Raw genomic sequence first — 24,775 nt, forward strand, 5'->3', positions numbered from 1 at the left:
GGCTGGGCTCTCCTCTCCCGCGCGGCGCGGAGTCGTCTCGCTCCTCCGCAGGCGGAGCCTCCTTCCCCCGCCCCCTCCGTCTCGCTCCCTTGTTCTCGCCGGGGCCGCTCAGACCTGCAGCGGAGCCGCGGAGCCGCGGCGCCGGCTCCGATCAGCAAAAGGCTGCGTCCTAGAGATTCCGCGGCGGGCAAGGGCAGGGGCGCGCCCCTCCAGGCTGGACCCTCGGCATTGCCAGGTAAAGACTTCTGCCTGGGAATCCGGGGTCGGGAACCTGCGGAGAGACAGCAGCGGCCCGCAGCCTGCGGGTGCCTTCTGAGCGGTGTGCTCCGTGGCTGGGATCCCACTGCCGGCTCCCTTCTCCCGCGCTCTCTCTCCTTTTTCCCCTCGCACCTCTACCTTTTTCCCATTTTCTTCTTCGATATCTCTTTACCATTCTTTCTCTCTACCTGTTTGCCTTCTCTACCCCTTCCGTCTCTCGACCCCTTCTCTCTTCCTCTTGTCTTTTTCCATTTTCTCTCCCTCTTTGCTTTTCTCTCTCCTTTCCCTCTCCTGCTCCTCTTATCTCCCGTTTCCTCCTTCCTCTCCTTTGTGTTTCCCTTCCCTCTTTCCTGATTCCCACTCTTCTGTCTCCCTTCTCTACCACTCGTCGCGCCTCTTCTCTGACCCCGCTTCTCTCCGGCTTCCCTCTTCCCCTAGAGGGAACGGACTGTCAGGTGTGTGTCTGCTCTGGGGGAGGAGGAGCAACAGCAGCAGCTACCTGAGGGGTCTCCGCTAGGAGGAGCGGGAGAAGAGAGAAGTGGGCAGGGTCCTCTCTCGTTCCCTTCCCAGCAGCCTCTCCCTACCTCAGCCCCTCCTGACTGCTCCCTCCTCCAGAATGAAGTTCCCAGCGGCCGGGGCCTGACCTCCGCAGCTAAGGACTACCCCTGCCTACTCATATCACACACACACACGCTAAGATCCCCTTTTCTCCCCACTCCTCCTGACCCCATCCCAAGCCTAGTACCTGTGACTCTTTTCTGCCTTTCAGGAGCCCAACCTGCTTCCTTTGATGTCTTTCCTTCTGTCTCTTGCTGCCATCTGTCTCTGTCTCTCATCCAGTTTTCTCTGTCTCTTTTGGATAGTTCCTGAGTCTCTGTCTCACCTACAATTACTCTTCCTCTGACCTCTGGGTCTGCCTTTGTTACTCCCCCCTCTTGTTACCCAACCCCAACCCTGTCACCTTTTCTTCAGCTCTGGCACTCACTCTACCTCCTGAGCCCAGTCCCCCTTCAAGGACTGCAGGACAATGTGGGTTGGGGCAGGGCCTGTCGAGGTGGACTTCCCTCTGGGAGAAGGCCTTTTTCAGAGGCTCCCAACCCTATCTTAGGCTGCACCCCTTGACATCTCTCATCCTGACCCTGGACCCCTTAAGGCCACACCTCCATTAATTCCAACCCCTGAATTTTAAATCCTTTCTCTGGTAGCCCCACCTCCTTCAGCCCCTTGGCTGCATGCCCAACCTGGGAAGGCAGGGGCAAGATTTAGGGCTCCAAGCCTTCCCACCATCCCGTCTCTTGTTTTCTTCCCCAGCTTCCCTGCTCAGAGTTGACTGACTGAAGATTTATCAGCTTGGAGGGCTAGAGGTGAATACAGGCAGAGCCTGGCTAGAGGGAAGGCTTGGACTGTCTGGTCTCTGTTTAAGCCTTGGTTCTGGGCAGTGGGGTGTCTGGTTCCTTGGAGGTCTGATCTTCAGATCTAAATTTGATGGGTAGGGGTGGTAAGGGTTTCGTTGACCCTGAGCAACTACCTGTCCTGCAGGTTTGGATCCATGGGGTAGTCCCAATGCATCTGTCCCTGCGCCCCAGCCAGCTCATGGGCCACCCAGCCTGGCCCAGCCTCAGCACCCAGGGCTAGTGAACAGAGCCCTGGCTAGAGCCCAAACATGTGGGGCCTGGCAAGGCTTCTGCTAGCCTGGTTGGGTGGCTGGGGCTGCATGGGGCGCTTAGCAGCCCCCACCCAAGCCTGGGCAGGGTCCCAGGTGGAGCCAGGGCCTGGACTACTGAGGACCCGAAGGAGTTGGGTCTGGAATCAGTTCTTTGTCATTGAAGAATATGCCGGTCCAGAGCCTGTCCTCATTGGCAAGGTAAGGATCATTCCCTCCCATGTCTACCTGGACACTTGAGGTCCTTAAGGACCTGCCCTACACTTTTGCAATGTCCTTATTCAGTACCCTAGGACTCCCAACACTTCACCCAAACCTAGACTTTTAAACCTCTATTTCTGCCCTTGGAATCCTCTGCCATTTTTTCCTGACCCCTACAGCTGCACTCTGATGTGGACAGGGGTGAGGGCCGCACCAAATACTTGCTGACTGGGGAGGGAGCAGGCACTGTCTTTGTGATTGACGAGGCCACAGGAAATATCCATGTCACCAAGAGCCTGGACAGGGAGGAGAAGTCACAGTATGTGCTACTGGCCCAAGCTGTGGACCGAGCCTCCAACCGACCCCTGGAGCCGCCATCGGAGTTCATCATCAAGGTGCAAGATATCAATGACAATCCACCTGTCTTTCCTTTTGGGCCCTATCATGCCACTGTGCCCGAGATGTCCAACGTTGGTGAGTACCCCAGTTCCTCAGATGCCTCTCCCCATTGCCATCTGCCCCAGAGCCCTCCTTCTTTGAATTAACTGTCCTCATATGTGGGTCCCCAGTATCTGCTATACTTACCCACTTGGGCCTGCTCCATAGGCACATCAGTGATCCAGGTAACTGCTCACGACGCGGATGACCCCAGCTATGGAAACAGTGCCAAGCTGGTATACACTGTGCTAGATGGGCTTCCTTTCTTCTCTGTGGACCCCCAAACTGGTGAGGACAGAGTTGGGGAGCCTGGTGGGACAGCCATGGGGAAGACACCCCCTGATCCAGTGTCTCTCTCCAGGAGTAGTGCGCACCGCCATTCCCAACATGGATCGGGAGACACAAGAGGAGTTCTTAGTGGTGATCCAGGCCAAGGACATGGGCGGCCACATGGGGGGGCTGTCGGGCAGCACAACAGTGACTGTCACCCTCAGCGATGTCAACGACAACCCCCCCAAGTTCCCTCAGAGTAAGGGGCCAGTGCTGCTGTCTGAGCTTTCCTGTGACCACCCACCCCACCATTATAACCTCTGGAGAAACCTACCCACCCACCCCCATCCTGGGCCAACCCTGGGAAAAGGAAGAGCAGGGAGGAGAGCTGGGGACCCTTCTAAAAATGTGACTCCCCTCCACCTGCCTCCAAGGCCTGTACCAATTCTCCGTGGTGGAGACAGTTGGACCAGGCACCCTGGTGGGCCGGCTGCGGGCCCAGGACCCAGACCTGGGAGACAACGCCCTCATGGCATACAGCATCCTGGATGGGGAGGGGTCTGAAGCTTTCAGCATCAGCACAGACTCCCAGGGTCGAGATGGGCTTCTCACTGTCCGAAAGGTTAGCTTCCTGTCTGAACACTTATGGTTTCCTCCTGGTTGGGTACCTTCCTAACTGGTCTAAATCATACTCAGGACACGTCCCCCTAGACTGGAACTTAGAGAGTAGAGTAATCTCATCTTTCAGTTGAGAACCTGAGGCCCACAAAAGTGAAGTGACTGGCTCAAGATCATACAGCAAATCTAGGATGGAATTGGGGCAGACCTAGCACAAAGTAATCTGACCCCAAAGTAATCAAGGCCACTGCCTTTCTGGTGACTGCCTTATAGGACTGAACACTGGATGTGTGTGGGAAGGGATTCTTCAACTTTCTTGAGCCTGGCTTACCCTGGTTTCTGCATGCTGTCTTCCACTCCCCATCTCCTCTCACCATAGGCCCTAGACTTTGAGACCCGTCGCTCCTACTCCTTTCGAGTGGAAGCCACCAACACACTCATCGACCCAGCCTACCTTCGGCGAGGGCCCTTCAAGGATGTGGCCTCAGTACGCGTGGCTGTGCAAGATGCCCCAGAGCCACCTGCCTTCACCCAGGCTGCCTACCACCTGGCAGTGCCTGAAAACAAGGCTCCCGGGACCCTAGTGGGCCAGGTCTCTGCCTCAGATCTGGACTCCCCAGCCAGTCCAATCAGGTGAGTTGGGCTATGGGCTAGGAAAGGGTGGTGCCTCCAGCATGTTCCCAAGAGGGATGGGCCATTTACAGTAAATCACACTCACCTTCTGGTGGAAGTCTGCCTCCCTTTAGCCAGGTGGGTAGGAATATGCTTCTAAAGCCTGGGTACTAGAGGAGGAGTAGGGAGCCTGGCTAGCTGCTCCCCCTGACTCTCCACCCATCCCTGTGGATGCATAATAGTGGCACCTCCCAGTGAGAGTGCAAGCAAATGTAATCTCATTTGATAAGTGCAATTGCTATCACTATTGGTTACTCTCTAAGTGCCACACAATGTACCCACCTGATAACACTCAACTCCCACGCCAGCCCTATAAAGTAGGCGTTGCCATCGCCAGGTGTTTCGGAGATGAGACTATGAGAGGTTAAAAAACTTTCTCAATGTCACAGAGGAATTAGCAGAACCAGGATTCAAACCCAGGCTTGTCTATTTCCAGCAGCCATTCAGAGCTGTGTTTTTCCCATTTTGAGGTTGAGTAAGCAGAGGCAAAGCAATTTACCCACCCAAGGTCACACAGCTGGTCAGAAGCTCAGCAGGGACTATAACCCAGGTCCCTGGGTCCCCAGAAGAATACTGCCCAGACATCTGAAAGACAGGTAGTGTTCCTCTCCTTCCACATCTCCTTCTATAATATCATCTCTTCACCCCCAAACAAACCCAGCCCCCAAGTCTTAGGACAGGTGTTGAATGCTGGTGACCTCCTAGGGATATTTGCTTTTTAAGTGATCTCCAGACCAAGATGTGCAGGTTCCACTTGGACCCTCGGCCCAAATGAGCCAAGAAGCCACAGGGAGAGATGGAAGGAGAGAAAGGTAGCAAACTCCAGCCCTGCCCCCAGATCAGCCCCCAGCATGGCTCCATCTTCCCTAGATACTCCATCCTTCCCCACTCGGATCTGGAGCGTTGCTTCTCCATTGAGCCCGAAGACGGCACCATCCGCACGGCAGTACCCCTGGACCGCGAGGCTCGTGTCTGGCACAACCTCACTGTGCTGGCCACAGAGCTTGGTGAGGAGTCCTGGGCCCTCTCTCTTGCTCCAGCCCAGAAATAAACCCAGCCTCAAATAAACCCAGCCCTTAAGTAATCCCAACATGTGCCCTGGCAGACCCTGCCCACTCTGCAGTTCAGGCTGGGAGTTGAGGACAGGGAAGAGCTGAGCACGTTCTCTGGAGGCTGAATAGGAGGGCACTCCTCAGCTGTGGGAGGGTATCAACAGCTCAGGCCTGGGAAGGCCTGCTGGGGAGCTTCCCCCAACCCCCAACCCCTTAGGTAGGAGGGAGGGGTTCTAGGAGGGAGGGATCAGCATCATGGGCTGACATTACTTTTGTTCTGTCAATCATCAGCAACCTGAGCCTTTGGGTAGAAAGGGGAGGGGGCTAAATGGCTCCCTCTGTCTGCTCAGCAGTGAGACTTTCCTCCCCTCTATAAACAACTTCTCTTCACCCCTGCTCAAGAACCCCAGGGAAGCCCAAGGGTCTCCTTCACACTATTGTCTATGAACTGTGTATAACTGTGTATGTGGATATTTGTACGTGTGTTTGAAGAGCTATGTGTACATGGATGGGTATGTATGTAACTCCATATTCCTGAAAATACACACACGCACACATATATTTGCGAGTGTAAGTAGGTCTGTAATGATATTTATATGTGTGTATATATGTGTGAGTATTTATCTAGAGTTTTATTATTGGTGTAGATGTGCAACTGGATGTCTATAATGGTATGTATAAATAGCTGTTGGTGTAGATTCCTTTGTGTATGTGGGTGTCGTAGGCAGATAATAATAATGGATTACTTATTGTGTATTAGACACTGTTCTAAGCACCAAATGTGGATTCGTTCATTTAACCATCATGTAGGTACTATTATTTCCCCATTTTAAAATGAGGAAACTCAGGCAAAGAGAAGTTAAGTCGTTTTCCAGGGTCATGCAGAGATTTAATGGTGGAGCCAACAAACCCAGAGTCAACGGCACTCAAGTTATTTTTGTGACTGTGGTCAAGTTGGTTCCAGCTCATAGTGTCACAGTGGCCCTGTAGAACGTTTCGGAGGCTGTAAATCTTTATGGGAGCAAAGAGTCTCCTCTTTCTCTATATATACACATACATATATCGTGTTGTTAAAGTGCCATTGAGTCATTTCTGACTCATAGTAACCCTGTATAGATTTTCCAAGGAGTGTCTGGTGGGTTTGAACCACCAACCTTGCAGTTAACATTCCAATGCTGATCCTACAGCACCACACGATGGGTTTGAACCACCAACCTGTACCATACCAGGGGTGTATATATATATATATACAGCACTGGACTACTAACCACAAGGTCTGTGGTTCAAACCCACCAGCTGCTCCTCGGAAACCTGACACAGGGTAGCTATCAATCAGAAACAACTTGACGGCATTTAATAACAACATATATATGTTTTAGAAAGTTAGTGAAAGAATGGAATAAAAAAAATAATGGAATCTTTCCCTAAACTTTTTGAAGCTCCCTCAGATAAGCAGTCAGATGTTGCCCAAACAGATGTTACGCAGCACATGAATATGTCACATACATACACATAGAAGGGGACTTAGAAAAGTTCATGGAAAAATTCCATTTTCCCGTGAACTCTTTGACTCTTTATGTCTATGGTCTCAAAGGTTATATATAATAGAGTTTAGAAATCCCAGTGAGAGAACAGGACATAGTAAATACAACAGCTGCTTCCTGCACAGAACATGTGTTATTTCATGTGTCTTATATACAGACCTAATGGTACAGTACATATATCATCTACAATACCTACATATGTCTTCAGTTATAATAAACACCTATATTACCACCTTATATATGTACTGTATTATACTTTCTTTCTAAAAAGTTGACCCTAAAACAGTGTATGCTTTGACTCATAAGCAGCAACATCCAATCTTGTGTATCATGCATCTCTTGAGTGTTGTAACGTTATCTCTGTTTAATTTTCTTTCAAAAATATTATCATGAAGTGCATCGTGGCTCCCAATGCAGCACAGCCAGTAGTAGTGCTAGCAGCAGCAAGAAGCCAAGGAGAAATACTGATTTGGAAGAGAAACAAGAGGTCATTAAACAACACAACACGAAGGTGGACAATCAGTGAATACTGTTTACGATTTAGGCGTGTCACATTCAGCAATCATGACAGTACTCAGAAACAAAGAAAAAACTCTCCAAGCTGCTAAAGGATCTGCTGCACTGAAAGCTTACAAGGCTAATGAAAATGAGAAAGGGACCTGTATCAAATATGGAGAAATTGCTGATGATGTCGATTGAGAACCAAACACAAAAGCGAATCCCTTTCAGCATGTTGACTGACATCACTGCTAAGGCATGAAGTTGGTTCGAGATGTTAAAGAGAAAAGAGGACCAGTCTACGATGTGGTGTTTGCACAACATCAGAATCACATAACTCCTCTATTTCACAGAACATATTGTGGACATTGACCTACACATGACTGTGTATGTGTGTCTGCTTATGTATGCATAGCTCTGTGTGTGTGCGTGTGTGTGTGTGTTCCTACTGTCTTCTCATCTTACTACCAAGTCTGGCCCCTGACACCACGCTACAATGGACTAGAAGGCCCCAGGGCCCTTACTGTAAGGAAGAAGTGACCCTTATCATCCTCTTGTCTCTGGGGCATCCTACTCACTCAGCATCCCTATCCTAGACTAGGACTTCGGCCCCTTTTTCCAGAGCCAGCTAGCTCACCCTCTTCCTAGAAATTGATAGGTTTAGGAGAGGTGGGCACCAGGGTGGGCAGAAATGCATACTCCATTCTCATTTGGATAGCATGGATAGTGAGGAACAGGATGGGGAGACAGCAGATAAAAGGTTGGGTGAAAAGGGGCCTGTGTGTCTGGCTGTGGTGCCCAGGCTGTTCTGGGCTCTGTACCTGTAGATTAGTCAGCTCCTCCCTCCCCAAGGTCAACTTTAAGTGATCTCATTGCTGCACCACAGCCTCCTGATGGGGCATGTGTATGTGTGTGTGTGCGCGCGTGTGTGTGTATGTGTCCATCCCTCCGGTGCTGTATATGACCTTTGTGCATGAAAATGTTTTCTCTGGGTGTGACTGCATGTACTGTGTATTTTGACATTCACTTCGTGTATGTTGTATTTGCTGAATATACACTGGATATATGGTATGAATGTGTTTGTATACTTCATGGCTGTTGTCTGTGTATAACCTGTATGCACCCTCTGCATACCTTTCATTCATACTGCATGGGCTCTGCATGTGGATTATTGTATATGCATCTCATGGATGCTGCATCTCTGTGGTTATATATTGTATATTGCATATGTTGGATACTACATGAATGTTTCATGCACTTGGTATTGTTTATTCATTTCACATTGCTTGCCATTTACATTTTCATGCCTATTTGCATGTGTATGCTCTATACTACATGTATCCATGTGCATGGACGATATGGTGTGTGTGTTTGTGTGCATGTGTGGGGTGTGTGTGTCTGTGTTCTGTCTTCAGACAGCTCCGCACAGGCCTCTCGGGTACAAGTGGCTGTCCAGACCTTGGATGAGAATGACAATGCCCCTCAGCTGTCTGAGCCCTATGATACTTTTGTGTGTGACTCTGCAGCCCCTGGCCAGGTGAGCAGCTGGACAGACGGATTGGGGCCTCAAGGCCTTCAGCTTCCCACTCCATACAAGGCCTCTTCTTCCTCACAGCTTATTCAGATCATTCGGGCCCTGGACAGAGACGAAGTCGGCAACAGCAGCCATATTTCCCTTCAAGGCCCTCTGGGTCCTGATGCCAACTTCACTGTCCGAGACAACCGAGGTGGGTGGTGTCAGTACAACCACCCTGTGCCTGCTTCCCTCCTCTCCTCTATCAACCCACAGCCCCACCTAACTGATCTCTGCACTACCTGTCTACACCCTCCAGCCAACTTGTTTACTGCTGCTATTTCAAGAGCACCCATCCCTCGGCTTCCCATGGGAGGATGGCTCCATGGGCCAGACTGACCCTACCAGGAAGGTGTTCCAGGTGGGGTCCCAACATCTTCCCTTTCTTACAGATGGCTCTGCCAGCCTGCTGCTGCCCTCCCGTCCTGCTCCACCCCGCCAAGCCCCCTACCTGGTTCCTATTGAACTGTGGGACTGGGGGCAGCCTGCACTGAGCAGTACAGTCACAGTGACAGTCAGCGTGTGCCGCTGTCGGCCAGATGGGTCTGTGGCATCCTGCCGGCCTGAGGCTCAGCTCTCACCTGCTGGGCTCAGCACTGGGGCTCTGCTTGCCATCGTCACCTGTGTGGGCACTCTGCTTGGTGAGTCAGGCTCCAGTGGGATATAGATGTGGGGTCCAGACCCCAAGAAGTATGGAGAGGAACTGGCTCCTTCAGGCTTGAAGGAGCCCTCATGCCTGGGTTCCCTCCACCCCAACTGCTTGGCACATCCAAGAGAAAGGCTTTGGCCTCCTATCCCTGATCTGTTAGTCCATAGCGACAGTAACAAGTTATTCAGTTAGTTTATTTGATCCATACCCTGTGCCAAGCACTGCACTGGGCACATTACTGCAGTATTTTAGTTCATACTTTCAGCAACCCTAAAAGGTTGTCTTAGTTCGCTAGTACTGCTGTAGCAAAAATACTACAAGTGAGTGGCTTTAACAAACCAATTTAGAAAGCTAGGAGTCAAAATTCAGGATGCCAGCTCTAAGGGGAGGCTTTTTCTGTTGGGTCAGGAGGAAGGTCCTTGTTTCTTATGAACTTCTGCTCTTGGGCAGTTTTCTTGTGGCCTGGCATCCCTCCCCATCTCTGCTGCTTTTGGTTGCTTATTAAAAGAGATTGATTTAAGACATACCACTACACTAATTCTGTCTCATAACAAAGACAACCCATTCCCAAATGGGATTATAACCACAGGCATAGAGGTTAGGCTTTGCAACACATATTTTGGGGTGACAAAATTCAGTCCTTAACATTCCACTCTTTAACAGCCCCACACACCAAAATTCATCTCCTTGCCACATGCACAACACATTTGCCTTATCACATTGTCCCCAAAATCTTAAATCAACTCCAAATCCAAAATCTCATCTTTTGAATCATCTAAATCAAATGTGGGTGAGACATTAAGTATATTCTATCATGGGGCAAAATTCTTCTTCATCTGTGAAATCTTTCTAAATATAATCTCTTTCTAAAATTAATGATGGAATATGTACAAGGTAGATGTTTCTATTACAAATGGGAAAAATTGGAGATAAAGAAGGGATGGTGGTGGTGGTGGTGTGCCATGGAGTTGACTCTGACTCATAGTGATCCTACACAGGGTTTCCGAGGCTATAAATCTTTATAGGAGCAGAAAGCCTCATCTTTCTTCTGCAGAACAGCTGGTAGTTTTGAACTGCTGACCTTGAAATTAGCAGCCCGACTCATAACCACTTTGCTACCAGAGCTCCTTAAAGAAGGGATAACAGGCACCAAACAAGTTCATAATCTAATAGAACAAATTACAATAGGTCTCAAGCCTAGAAAATATTCCTTTCTTCTGTGAAATCACATAAGCAATAGCATCCCCCTTCAGGCTCTGGGTGTTGGTCATGCCACTTGGATTCTGGGTAGTGGCTCCGGGCCCTGGGCCTTAGCTCTACCTTCCAGGTAACCTGGGATAACAACCCTGCTTCTTCAGTCAATGTTGCACTCTCCTACTCATCTGAATGGAAACCTCACCCCCTCAGCTTTGGGTGGTGGTTTAATATAACAGCAGCCTTTACATTCTGCAACCAAATTGCCAAAGATCTGACTCTTTGAAACCTAGGAGGCTGTGGCCCCACCCTTTGAAACCAATAAGGCCCAGCTTCTTGTGCTCCGTAATAACAATTCTGATTTTCAAGATGCTGCAGGGATGGTTCTTTTCTTATTTTGGAGGACAACAGATAGAGCTCTTTTGGCCTGTTTCCTGCCTGTAGAATTCCAAGAAACAAACAGCTTCTCTCTCTCCTTTTTCTGACCCTTTAGTCTAAACTGGTAGCTTTTATGCTGTGGTGGTTACTTAGATCCATCTGTCAGAGGCTTAATCTCTAACAAAAGATTGTGTAGCCACGTCTTTGGTGACATTCTAGAACACATTTGGTTTGTACAACAAAAATTTCCAAGTATTTACGTTCTGTTTTCATTGTACACAGTTCATTTTTAAGTCCACTTCTTACCTCTTGCATTTTGTTTTTAAGTGGTAAGGAGGAATCATTTGTTCCCTTTAAAGTCTAGCTTAGAAATCTTATTAGCCAAATACCCAAATTCATCATGTTAAAATTCTACACTTTCCACCAAACATTTGAACATAACTTGGACAAGTTCTTTGCTGCTGCATAAAAACATCACCCTTCCTCCACTGTCTAGTCACGTGTTCATCACCAGAAGCACATTCAGTGTCTACATTTCCAGCAATATTCTATTGTATTCTATATGTATCCTTATGTATTCTATATAGTTCTCTTAACTTCCTTCTAATTTGCCTTTGATGTCCATAGTTCTACCAACAGTCTTCTTCAAAGAAATCCAGGCTTTTACTGTTAGGAACCTTAAAATGCTTCCAGTCTCTACCTATCATTTAATGCCAAAGCCACTTCTACATTGAAGGTATCTGTTACAGCAGTAACCCACTTGTTGTTATGTGCTGTGGAGTTGGTTCCGACTCATAGCGACCCTGTACAGGGTTTCCGCGGCTGTAAATCTTTATGGGAGCAGAAAGCCTCATCTTTCTCCCACGGAACAACTGGTCGTTTCGAACTGCTGACCCTGAGGTTAGCAGCCTGATTCGTAATCACTACGCTTCCAGAGCTCCTTAGCATCCCACTGTCTAGCATCAAATTATTTCTTATCTAGTACTGCTATACATAACAGAAATACCACAAGTAGAGGTAAATATGTTTTCCATACAAGTACACTCGAGAGTCAAAGAGGTTCCGAGGCCTTAAGCAACTTCCCATGGTCACACAGCTAGTTGTGTTGTAGAAGCAGGATTCAAACTGAGGTTTGTCAGATGTCAAACCCAGGGCCTGTAACCATTTAACAACACTGCCCACTCGATGGCCTGAGCCCTTCAGAATGGAAATGGACTGCCCTGTTTCCAGGAACCTGCGGGGTTCAGCAGCCTGTGTGTGTCTTTCTCCCCAGCTCTGGTGGTGCTCTTCGTGGCTTTGCGGCGGCAAAAGCAGGAGTCGCTGATGGTATTGGAGGAGGAAGACGTCCGTGAGAACATCATCACCTACGACGACGAGGGCGGTGGTGAGGAAGACACCGAGGCCTTCGATATCACCGCCCTGCAAAATCCCGATGGAGCGGCGCCCCCAGCCCCCGGCCCGCCTGCGCGCCGCGACGTGCTGCCCTGGGCCCGTCCACCTCGCCACTCCAGGCCCCCGGGCCCCGCCGACGTGGCGCAGCTCCTGGCGCTGCGGCTCAGGGAGGCAGACGAGGACCCCAGCGTGCCCCCGTACGACTCTGTGCAGGTGTATGGCTACGAGGGCCGCGGCTCCTCCTGTGGCTCCCTCAGCTCCCTGGGCTCCGGCAGCGAGGCCGGTGGCGCCTCCGGCCCTGCAGAGCCACTGGACGACTGGGGGCCGCTCTTCCGCACCCTGGCCGAGCTGTATGGGGCCAAGGAGCCCTCCGCCCCCTGAGAGCCGGCCCTGTCTCCGCCCGCCGCGGTGGGGCAGCCCGCACAGGCCCTCTGAGTGAGCCCCACGGGGGTCTAGGCAGGCGATAGCAGCCCAGGGGCCACAGGTCAACCCCATCCCTGGGTCCCTCCGCCCTCCTGCCCCAGAGCACCCTCTTTCTTACCTCCCCCTCCTCAGTCGATGTGTATGTCTCTATCCAGGGATCTCTCTGTCTCTGAGTGTGTCTCTGCCTCTCTCTGGCTCTGTCTGTGACTCTTCTTCTGATGGCCCCCCCTCTCTGTCTGGGTCTCAGTTTTGTGGCTCTGACTCTGAACCCTCTGTTGTCTCACTGTGATAACTCTTTTCTCTATGCCTCTCTGTTTTTGTCTGATTTGGAATCTCACTCTCTGTCCCTCTTGCCCTGTGCTGTGTCTGTCTCCCACCCACATCTCCTCCTCATTCTTCTGGATCCCTGTGACTGGCTTTTTGTTTTTTTTTCCTTTATCCATCCCAAAAGCAAGAGAAACTTCCAGCCACTGCTGCCCACCCTCTTGCAGGCGATGCTCTGCCCCAGGTTAGTGCCCCGAGCCTGTTTGGGACTAGGGGTGGGCTAGTCCCTCCCCCACAGAAGGTCTCTAACGCCCTCCTATGCTCACCTGTCCTTGCAGACCTGCCCGCATGGTTCCATCCATCACTCATGACCTCATCCTGGCTCCACTGGCCTCCAGCAGCAGAAGGAGCCAGCCACCTCCCAGGGTGAAAGCTCCAGTCCCCACGTGGCTGCCTCCCTGGAGCTCTGCCCAGCTGTTAGCCTGCCCTGGGCATCCCAGCTCTGGGCATTGTCTTGTGTGTTTCCCAGACCCCAGAGGAAGGGAGGGAAGGAAAACAAGGAGGCAGCTGGGAAAGGGGATAAAGGGAGGAAGGGGAGGGGCCTCCATCTCTAATTTCATAATAAACACTTTATTTTGTAAAGCTAGAGTTCTGCTTTTACTTCTGCTTTTCTACAGGTTTCTGTATAGAGCTTCACTGTGCTGAAAGATGATGGGAGGAAAGGCCTAAGCCTCTCCTTGTGCTTTCTCCCTGGGACTGGGGGGTGGGAAGGAGGAATTCTGCTTCAGATGCCCCCTAGATAGAGGAGAGTTTGAGTTCATTCCATCGAGGGAGTAAGAAGAAAATGTCCCTGTTTTCCCTACCATGACCAACTTTCAGGGTACCTGTTGGTCTTGAACTCCCAAGGAAATTAAGATGTGAGGGTTGGCCAGAGGGGGCAAGTGAGAGGAGAAATAGAGGTGAGAGTAGAACACTAGAGAGAGATTTGGGGTGGTAGGAAATTTGAGGCAGTGTTTCCTTCAGTTGTACTTAGGGTCACTATGAGTCAGTGCAGACTCGATGGTATCTAACAACAGGAAAAGAAGGGGCCCAGATAGTCTCTCCTGGGGAAAGGACAGGCTGGGGTGAGTCATGTTGAATCTGGGCCCTCTACCCAGTGTGGCACTGTGGGTTAATGCACTGGACTGCAAGATCGGTTTGAACCACAAGGATGGCAGTTCAAGCTCACCAGCTGCTCCTTGGAAACCCTATACAGGTTCGCTATGAGTCAGAAGCCCAATGAATCAGAACCAACTCGAAAGCACTTAATAACACCCCCCATCTTTAATCTTCCTCCAGTCCTTGGTCTTACTCTGGGCAGGGCACAAATATGGAGAGAGAAGGTGTAGGGGAGGGAGGAGTGGATTATCCAAGGTCTGGGGGCAATTAGGGTGGGAGCTGAGAGGGAACTGCTATCTCCTCCCTATGCCCACTCCCAGAGACATGATCCACCCAGAAGCCAGAATTAGAACCAGGCTTCAAGGTTCCAGAGACAAAAATAGGTGAGTCAGTTCCTCTAGGCGTAGGGTGCTGGGAATGAGGGAAAAGTACTTCATTGGGAAGATGCCTTCTCTTACACCTTTATCTGCTAGGTTAGAATAACCAAGTAGTTAGAGAACAGGACCCTGGATGCTACTGCTGAACATGACATTTTACTGTTGAATGTTGCACTCCTAGGCCCCTGACAACCCAAGGAACTGTGTAAGAGCGCAATGTAAATTCCCTGATGGTATGGGCAATGTGTTAGGAGAGGTGTCAGAGGGGACAAGATCATTCAGTTCAGGGTAGGAAGGCCCCTTTCATTTCACTTGATATCTACATCAAACCTTGAGGAAAAACTGAAGGAAAGGAAGAACCCTGAGCCAGGGGTCAACTCTTAGGTAGTACAGGATGGTTGGGAGGTAGGATATGAACCTGTATCTACTTTCCCAGGCCTCCCTAACACCCTCCTGAGGTCTCCTCTCAACTCACTAATAAACTTTGGTGGTGGTAGTGGTTGTGTCTCACTGAGTATGTTACTAAAAACTTAGGGGGTTAAAAACTGAGGACATAGGGAAACAAGCGTATCAACAAGGCCCTTGAGTTTATCTCTGATCTCAAAAACTTAATCATTAGAAAGGATGGAACTTGTCAAAGGGAGTAAAGAGGGACAGGAAAGAAAAAGGAAGAAAGAGAAATCAGAGAAAGAAATGTAAGAAGGGAAAGCAAGAAGAAAGCGCTCTCCTCCTGTCCCCATGCCCATCCTCTCTCTGGATTCCATCCTTCTTCTCCACTAAGGGAAGGGAAGGGGTGCAGAGGATCTGAGAGGGAGTGACTGTAGTTCACAGCAGCATCTTGGCTGGGTTCAGGGGTAAACCCCAGGCCTCCCCTTCCTCCCTGCCTTTTTTTTCTCCCTGATGGCCTCAGACTGGGGTGGGGGTGAGGACTTGGTGAGCTGGTGGGGAGGCCTTGTTTCCCTCTCATTTTCATCCTGGAGCATTTTCCCAAAAGATGTGGACCAGCCTGGCATTTTCCCTGACAGGATAAGGGTCTGCGCTCCACATTCAGGTATTGCTCTTTCTCTTCCAGTGGTTTCCAGTGCCCTTCTCTGCACAAAGAACTGAACATCCATCACCTGCACATTCAGGTACACACAGCAGCCATCCCAAAAGCACAACTGCATCATTCATACTTGAACACAGGACTCACACACGTCTGTGGACATGAATATACATACTTACATGCTAGAACCAATCCAAAACTTAAATCCTGTGGGAAACAGTCTTTCCTCTTCGCTCCTCCAGGACTCAGCTATTACAGGGGTCCCTGACCTCAGTAATTATTCTAATAGTTCCATGTTTCCCTCCTGATGCTGAGGAGTGGGAAAGGAGTGAAAGGGTACTGTGGAGACCTCAGGCCAGATTCTTTGACCCTGGCTTAAAGGCTAGTCCTCAGCATACCGAGCAGCTTCCTGAGGCCCCCTTTCCCACCACGTTTTCCTCCATGCTTTCACGCTTTCCCTCTAGGGCTCCCTCATCTTTTCACCCTCCTCCCCTTAGGGCCTGAGGCCTTAGTTTTCCTCTCTCCTTCTGGCTAGGGGAGGGGCATCCAGGAGGGAGGGATAAAATGTTGCTGTCATTCTTGTGATGGAAATGTAAGGAGTGGAATGATGGAAATGAAGGTTCAGTAACCTCCTAAAAGGCATGATCAGCCCCTTACCTAGATCCAACCATGCTTTTCTCTCCCACTTGGCCTGTGTGGAGGAGAGTGTCCCTTCTGGAGCTGTCAGCTTGGGTTTTCCAAGTCAGGGTTTACAGGGGAAGGATTAGAGGTGGGAGGGGGCAGGAGAGGATGTACTAATCTGACAGCTTCCACTGACATAGCCACCTCCTTCTCTCCTTAATTCCCCAGAGGATGCTGCAGGAAGGAATGGCCAGAAGGAGGCAAAGGGAAGAATGGAGGAGGTGCCAATAGCAATGACAAGCCTGAAAGGCTAAAGAGCAAGGGTGAGGCTGCAAGGAGCTGGGCCCTGGCCACTACAGCCAGAGGAAAGTAGTGGGAGCAGCTTCCCTGAGCTCACCCTTCAGGCCCTCAGACTCCTCTGGGTTCATCCATCCCTGCCACCTGGCAGAAGCTTGGCATAACTACTCTTTCCCTCACATCTTCCCCAGAAGCCTGCAGGCTCTTGAAGGGAAAGATTAGCTTCAAGTCTCATCTCTGCCACCTGCTGTGTGACCCTGAACAAGTCTCATAATCCTGTAAACCTGTTTCCTCCTCTAAAAGTGAGAATAATAACCTTACCTAAAGGGTTATCAGGACACTGAATTCAGTGAAGGGGTATTCATGATGGGGGAGGAGAGCACATATGAGAAGTCTACCCCCCCCCTCCAAGGGATGTCTTTACCTGTACCTCCCAGCCTGGGTCTCACACCTGGCTCTGACAGGGTCACACATAGGACCAGCCCCCAGGAGTGCCACATCATGGCTGACAAGAGTTGGTAGCACTGACCACGCTGGTCAGCTGACCCCACCACCACCATCGCACCCCACGCCACATCTGTAACCCCACCTCATCAAAATGAAAAAGAGGCAGAGACTCTGAAACTAAGACAGAAGCAAACAGAAGGGAAGAAGGGTGCTTGGGGATGGGCTAGGAAAAAGCAGGTGAAAGAATGGCAAGAAAAGAGGGTCTAGCACCTAGCTCAGTGTCTAGCATACAGTAGACATGCAGTAAGTATTTAGTGAAACAAGGACTTGATGCTGAGAATAAGACTGGACAAGTCTATTTGATATCTATAGAAAGGTGTTGGACAGAGTCATCAATAACTCCAGGAGTCAGAAAGGAGTGTAGATTTGGAACAAATCAAGCCAACAACCCACAAGAACCTGAGCCAGATGCAGTGATGCTGTGCCCAGCAGGGATTCTCCCTTTGTAGAGCCATCCTCCCACCCACTCCCAGGGCCTAGGCCCTCCCCCAAGTCCTGCTACTTCTCCCAGCCTCTTTGCCTCTGCTGGAATCCTGGAGTCTTCTGGTGCTGCCTCCCATGGCTCAGTTCTGTGAAGAGTGGCAGACTCAAGACTGGGCCTTGCTTGTCTCCTCTTCCTCCTTACTGGGCTTCGGCTCCCATAGCTCCGCATACAGCACACAGGCATCATCCTGAGACACATACTCCCATCCACTCTCCCGTACGTGGAAAAGATCCACAGAACCCCCTGAATAGGCATCACGGCGAGTGGCATGAGCCACAGCTCTGCGAGCCAGAGTGTAGGCTTCCTGGGTGGTCATGTCGTAGCGGTAACCGCGGTCTAACACGCCATAGGCATAGGGAGACCCAGAGCCCACTGAGAAGATGTCCCCCTGCAGGCGCGTGCCATTACTGTACACGTAGAAGAGGGCAGGGCCTGAGCGGTCCCAACCACACAAGGCAGTGGCCACACATAGATCCAGCCCCCGGTAGCGGGACATCATGGTTGACAAGAGTTTGGCAGCACTAGCCACACTGGGCAACTGACCCTCCCTCAGAGCCCTCAGCCGCAGCTCCCGCTGTAGCACCCGGTACCATGTGGCGCAGTCAGCGGAGGTGCCAGAGGTGGTGCCCAAGAGGTGCTGATGCACAGGAATGACTTTTTGTGAGGCTGGACAAGCCACGTAGTTGCCACAGGAGGAGCGTGTGTCGGCCGCAGCAATAACTCCATGACGGAAGCGGAAGGCCAGGGTGGTGGTGCCATGGGCCAGCTTGGGGCCATGGATCTGTAGGAAGGCTTGAGGGTCGCAGCCCCGAGGCAGGGTCCACCCACTAACCTGAGGCAAATGAAGTGATGATTCTTGGGTGTCAGGGGCCTGCCAGTTACACACATCTTGCAGGGCCATCCCTGGGACTGAATGAAGGCTGGAAGGAGCAGGGCACAAATTTGTGGGCTGGGGTCAGGTGGAAGATGAGGGACGCTGGGAAGAAGCTGATCTGCAGCCAGAATCACTGAGAATGGCATATGATCCGATGCTTCACTTACCTCTAGCACAACATCAGGCTTTGGGAATGACTGATGGAGAGCAGCCCCTCCTTTTCAGAGGGCTGCTTAGGGGAGACAAGATGAGGCCAGTAGCGTTTCCAACGCCAGAAAGACGCTGCCCCATCTATCAGACCTTCACTTTCTGCTGCCATGGCACATCTGAGAGTCACCCAGGGAGTCACCTGTCCATCATCCTCCAACTCTCTGAAGTAGGGTGGGGGCTGGGATGACTGCAAAGAAGAGTGGACACATGTGGAAGGAGAAAAGTTGGGTTTCTCATGCTTTTCCTGTGAGGGACATTGGGAATACAAAGACAAACAAGACTCCATTCCTACCCTAAGAAAGCTCCAAGGAGGAGGTAAAGACAACTCGGTGTTCAACTGTCATCAGAATAGAGTGTTATGGACTCATGAAGGCAAAGGGTTTGATGCTAGGACTCTCTTCAAAGATGTGGGGCCAGAACGCTGAGGCTCAGCCCACATTTTCAACTCAAAATAAAGATGGGGGAAAAGACATGGACTGAGACAAGGACAAATGGGAAAATAATATTTGTTATAAGGGTGGAGGGGTGAGCAGAGGAAAAGAGGAGAAAGGAACTCAAATATCTCCCAAAGAGGCAGGTTACTGAGGCAAGGGTGAAGAGAAACAAGAACCTGGAACTCTCTTTTCTTTGGTTGGGTCAATCTGTCCTTCCATCTGCATACTAAGATGGCATTCCTGACAATTATCTGGTGAGATAGCCCCTCTAACTCGTGTGAAAGTCCTGAAAATATAGCTGAAAGAGTCTAATGGCAATTTTCCTCCTTATTCTCTTATTGTCCAGTAATTCACAATTGCAAGAAAGCTGGTTTATAGTTCCAAGGCAAAAAGACTAACCCAACCTGGAAACTTGAGATGCCAGGGTTAGGGTTGGTATGCTCTGACTGGTGGCCTTTCTGAAAATTGAGGTAGAGTGGGGGAGAATGACAGGTTGTAAGTAATTTTAGCACATGTTTTACTAAGATTTCAGTTCAGGGGGCATTCTGTGAGAATGGGTTTATTCAAAGAACCAAATTCTCATACAAAGGAACTAGTCTGGGCCCTCCAGACATCATTGTGGTGGGACTGCGGCATTATAGTTTCCTGGGGACTCAGTAGTAAGGGCGAGTATAAACACATCATGTTGTTAAGCTGTTGTTAAGTGCCATGGAGCCAGTTCCAACTCATATGACCCTGTACAGGGTTTCTAAGGAGCAGCTGGTGATCTTGAACCTCCAACCTTGTGGTTCAAGCCGACCTTGCAGTCCAGCACCACACCAGGATATCATAGGAGAGTTTACACATAGAAGACTCAGGAAAACCAATACAGCATGCTAAGGTTCAACCAGTCTTCCCTTCTTTGGGTAGGGCCATGTGTAAAACTTACTGAAGAGAGAAGAATATCTCCTCTTTCTGACAAACTTTCTAAAGACTTAGAATTTTCATATATAGATGGATTGCTGCTACTCTTCCCACGTCAGGCCATTGTCAAGCCAGATCTGTATAATTGAATGGTTTCCTAATTGACCACCTCCAGCTTCTCTCTGGACTCCTGGTGTGGCACTGTAGGATCAGCACTGGACTGTGAACCACAAGGTCGACAGTTGAAACTCACCAGCTGCTCCTTCAAAACCTTATACAGGGTAGCTATGAGTTGGAACTAACTCCACGGCACTTAACAACAACAACAAGAGTCCCACAGCAACTATCAACAATAATAATCGTTTGATCCATCTCTACCCACCACTTTTTTTTTATTTTATACAAAAGTGATATTTTATTTTGTTTTTGTTGTGAACTGAGTGATAGTTTACATGGGAAAACATCGGCTTTACACCATCATTTTATTGTAATGATTAGTCTCCTCCATGTATCATTATTCAACAATATTTGCTTCTATTCCCTCTGGTTTTCTTTTTTGTTGTTGTTATTGGGGGTGTGTGTGTAGAGATGTACAAAAATGCACAGGAATACATAATCATTTAAACCACCGAAGGGCACATTCTGCAAGCCCGCCTCCTGGCCTCCAGCTCTCAGTCCCTCTCTTTCCATGAATCTAGCGTCCTCAGTCGCTCCCTCTTTCCATGCCCCCATCTCTGCCTCCATCTCTGGTGTCACTGCTTCTCTGGATAGGTCCTGCATTCTATTTGTGCTCTTCTCCCTTCCCTAGGAAGGCTCCTCTGCTTTTGGACTGTAAGATTAACCACTTCCCTGTTTTTGTTACAAAACTTCTACCTTTACAGCTATGACAGTTGCAATTAGTCATGATAACAATTACTCACTATTGAATCATAAGAATCTTATCCCCATCTCTTTTCATCAGACCCATCTAGACAAGATAAAAACTATTCAGTGGGGGGCTCTACCTTCCCCACCGCACACTCTTAAAACTAAACTCCCTCTTGAAAACTTGTAAGCCTGTCACTTCATGCCTTTATTGCCCCCTCATTTTAGGTAACCAATCTCTAAGTTGCCCATACATATCTACCCTGTGTACAGAGGGGATAGCACTGATACTTGATGTGAAGACTCCTTCCCTCTCTATTGGTGTTTCAAGCTCCTATATCCATGAGTATAGGTCAAGTTCATCAAATTGTAGCAATTTACACTCTTTTCCTTTATAAAAAATTTTTTTTAAATCTTCCTCTAGTCAAGTTCTGATTATTAAGCCATCAAGGCTAGGTCAAATGGGTACTATCTGCAATTTTGGGTGTTCTTGTGTATCTCCCCTCACTTCATATCAGCTGAATGCTTCACTCTCAGCTCTAGCTTACCCACCACTTCTTTTTACTCTATTCCTACCATATCTCCCACCTATTTAAATCCTATCTCTCAAAGCCTGACTAAAATCCACATATTTTCAAAAGCCTTCCCATGTATGGGCTGAGAGAGAAGAAGCTATGGGTTTAAGGAGTAATGGAACCTAAGTGGTATTTAAGGAAGTGAATCCAGAACTTTTAGGCAAAGCCTTTCTGAACCCCGATCTGACCTCGATTTGTATTGACCTCTTCCCTAACCTCTGAACCCCGGCATGTATTGTTTTTCACCTCTCATTTGTAAATAGGAACCTTGGATCAAAGAACTAATATAAGGTTAAATTGATGGCCAGAAAATTGATCAGGAGAATATTTTAGTAATTCCAGAGTGAGGAGTTAAGAAGATGAAGGTGGTGTTAGTTTCAATGAAAAAGAATGTGAGAAAAGCTGCAGAGGAAGAATTAATAGGCTTTAGCAACTTACTGGGTATTGGCAAAAGGAAGGGAAGTTGTTAATGACAGGCCAGGGCTTCAGGCACAAAGATGAACAGTAGTGAAATACCTGTCTTTAAAAGCTTACAATCCAGTTATTGTGTGCCATTGAGTACATTCTGACTCATAGGGACCCTAAAGAACACTTAACAACAACAACAATCATTATGGGAGGAGCCCTGGGTTACGCATTGGGTTGCTAACTGCAAGATTGGTTCAAACCCACAAGATGCTCTGAGGGAGAAAGATAAGACTGTCTGCTCCCATAAAGATTTACAGTCTCCAAAACCCTAAGAGGCAGTTCTATGTTGTCCTATAAATTCTCTGAGTCAGAATCAAGTAGTTGTCAATGGGTACTCTTTACATAAGCAGATTGCCAGGTTTTTTCTCTCACTGAGTGATGGGTAGACTTGAATTGCCTACCTTTTAGCTAGCATCCACACTTATAATCAGGTAAAATGTGAAAAGCACCTTCAGGAGGTACAAGTGCTACTGATGGCAAAGTGAAAGAACCACTAAGAGAAGTCAGAAGGAATAGTGGTTGGATTGCAAAAGTGTTTGCAGAATAACCACTGGTTAGTTGACTGGGGTGTTTTTTTGCTTTTTTGTTTTTGTTTTTGTTTTTGCCATTGAATCAACTTTGTGCGTGTCAGATTAGAAATGTGCTCCATAGGGTTGTTTTGGGGTTTTTGCCTCTTAAAGCTTTTATTGTGAATTGAGTGATAGTTTACATGGGAGAACATAAGTTTTGCACTCATCCTATAGCATTTTGTTTCATTTCAATAATTACAATCCCCCCCATGCATCTTCATTTAATAGTATTTGCTTCTATTACCTCTGTTTTTTTGTTTGGTTTTGTTTTGGATGTACACAAAAACACTTCGGAATATATAATCATTTAAACAACCAAAGGACACAGTCTACAAGCCTGCCTCCTGGCCGCCAGCACCCAGACCCTCTCTTTCCATGAATCTAGAGTCCTCAGCTGCTCTCTCTCTCCATGCCATCACCTCTGACTTCCTCTCCAGTGTCACTGCTTCTCTGGTTAGGGTCCCATGTTTTACTCATGCTCTTTTCTCTTGCTGGTCCTAGGGTCCTCTGTTACTGGAATGTAAGATTAACTACTCCCTCCTTTATGCTACAAAACTTATACCTTTACAGTTGTGACAATCGTAATTAGTCATGATAACAATTATTCACTATTGAATCAAAAGAATCCTAACCCATCTTCTTTCACCAGATTCATCTAGACAAGATGAAAATTATTCAGTGGGGATTTTACCTTCCCACACACACTCTGAAACTAAACTCCCTCTTGAAAAATTTTAAGCCAGCTGCTTTGTGCCTTCATAGCACCCACACACACACACACACCCGCATTTTAGGTGGTTGTTGTCAAGTGCCGTCGAGTCAATTCCGACCCATACCAACCCTGTATAGGATTTCCAAGGAGCAGCTGGTGAGTTTGAACCGCCGACCTTGCAGTTCAAACTGCTTTGCAGTCTGACGCATTAACCCACAGCACCACACCAGGACTCTGCATTTTAGGTAGCCAGTGTCTAATTTGCCCTTCCTTATCAACCCTGTATAGTGTAGTGGTTATGAATCAGGCTGCTAACCTCAAGGTCAGCAGTTCGAAACTGCCAGCAGTTCTGCGGGAGAAAGATGAGGCTTTTTGCTTCTATAAAGATTTACAGCCTTGGAAACCCTATTCAGGGTCGCTATGGGTCAGAACCGACTTGACAGCACTTAACAACAATAACAATCAACCCTGTATACAGAGGAGACAGGCTTGATCCTTGATGTGAAGACTCCTTCCCTCTTGGTTGGTATTTTGAGCTACTACATCCATAAGTATACTTCAAGTTCATCAAATTTGCAGCAAGTTACATTTGCTTCTTTATCAAATTTCTTTATCTTCCTGAGGTCAAGCTCTGGTCATTAAGCCATGGAAGCTAGGTCAAATGGGTACTATCTGCAAGTTTAAGTGTTCTTGTGCATCTCCCCCCACTTCATATCAGCTGGACTCTTCACTCCCAGCTCTAGCCCTCCATGTTTAGGTCAATGTCCATGGGCTCAGGAGTTCCCAAATATCCCCAAACTTCAGCCTTCATCTTCTCTCATCTCAAGGTAGACAGGAGTCTATGAAACATAGCCGAACTCAGTCCATTTCATTACTGCCTTTCCCTCACTTCTACTCACATGTAGACCAACATGGTCACCAGCGAGCTGTGTTCCCTTTGAGTTTCAGTCTAGGGGGCGTTCCATAGAGTTTTCAATGGTTGATTTTTTTTTTTTTTAACTTTTATTGTGAATTGAGTGAAGATTTACAGACAAACCACACAGTTTGTTTCATCTCAATGATTAAAGTCCACTCCATGCAACAACAATTATCCCATTCCCTCTCTGTGGTTTCTAGTCCCATTCCACCCACCTTCTTATCTTTTCTCAAATTTGTCCTCAGGTAAATGTTGTCCTTTTGATTTTTTGTTTCCATTTTTGATTTTGAATGACTGTTCCATCATTCATAGTAAGCATACCTTACTAGTGTTGCTGTTCCCCCTACAAAACTATCAACTGCTTGGCTGAAAGTTGGACCACAAGAGTGATTTTCTTTCTAGACCGGAACGGTGGTTGAGGGCCATAGTCTCAGGTTCTGAGACATAGTCTCTTTCTGACCAGTAAGTCTGGCTTTATTTTTTTATTTTTTTATTTAAGGTTTTTATTGTGGATTGAGTGAAAGTTTATAGGGCACATCATCAGTTTCATATTCAACACTTCATATAACTTGTTTCATTACATTGATTATGTTGTTGTTGTTGTCAGGTGCCATCGAGTCGGAACCGACTCATAGCGACCCCATGCACAGCAGAACGAAACAATGCTCGATCCT

At 48.5% G+C, this 24,775-nt stretch overlaps 2 protein-coding genes across 2 annotated transcripts; one reads left to right on the forward strand and one right to left on the reverse strand.

Moving 5' to 3' along the window:
- Nucleotides 1–92: 92 nt before the first annotated feature.
- CDH24 (cadherin 24, type 2) lies at nt 93–12,984 on the forward strand. The gene is made up of 12 exons (XM_006835443.1): nt 93–235; nt 1,798–2,122; nt 2,302–2,596; nt 2,729–2,848; nt 2,922–3,089; nt 3,265–3,452; nt 3,828–4,081; nt 4,991–5,127; nt 8,630–8,751; nt 8,830–8,941; nt 9,180–9,428; nt 12,282–12,984. Exons 2-12 carry the CDS (start codon nt 1,922–1,924, stop codon nt 12,779–12,781), a joined length of 2,346 nt encoding a protein of 781 aa, XP_006835506.1. The 5' UTR covers nt 93–235; nt 1,798–1,921; the 3' UTR covers nt 12,782–12,984.
- A 4,695-nt stretch (nt 12,985–17,679) lies between these two features.
- Nucleotides 17,680–18,477, reverse strand: PSMB11 (proteasome (prosome, macropain) subunit, beta type, 11). Its single transcript, XM_006835530.1, has one exon. The coding sequence runs from the start codon at nt 18,475–18,477 to the stop codon at nt 17,680–17,682; it is 798 nt and encodes a 265-aa protein (XP_006835593.1).
- Nucleotides 18,478–24,775: the final 6,298 nt, after the last annotated feature.

The sequence above is a fragment of the Chrysochloris asiatica genome, unplaced genomic scaffold (genome assembly GCF_000296735.1).
Source record: "Chrysochloris asiatica unplaced genomic scaffold, ChrAsi1.0 scaffold00017, whole genome shotgun sequence".
NCBI classification, from domain to species: domain Eukaryota; kingdom Metazoa; phylum Chordata; class Mammalia; order Afrosoricida; family Chrysochloridae; genus Chrysochloris; species Chrysochloris asiatica.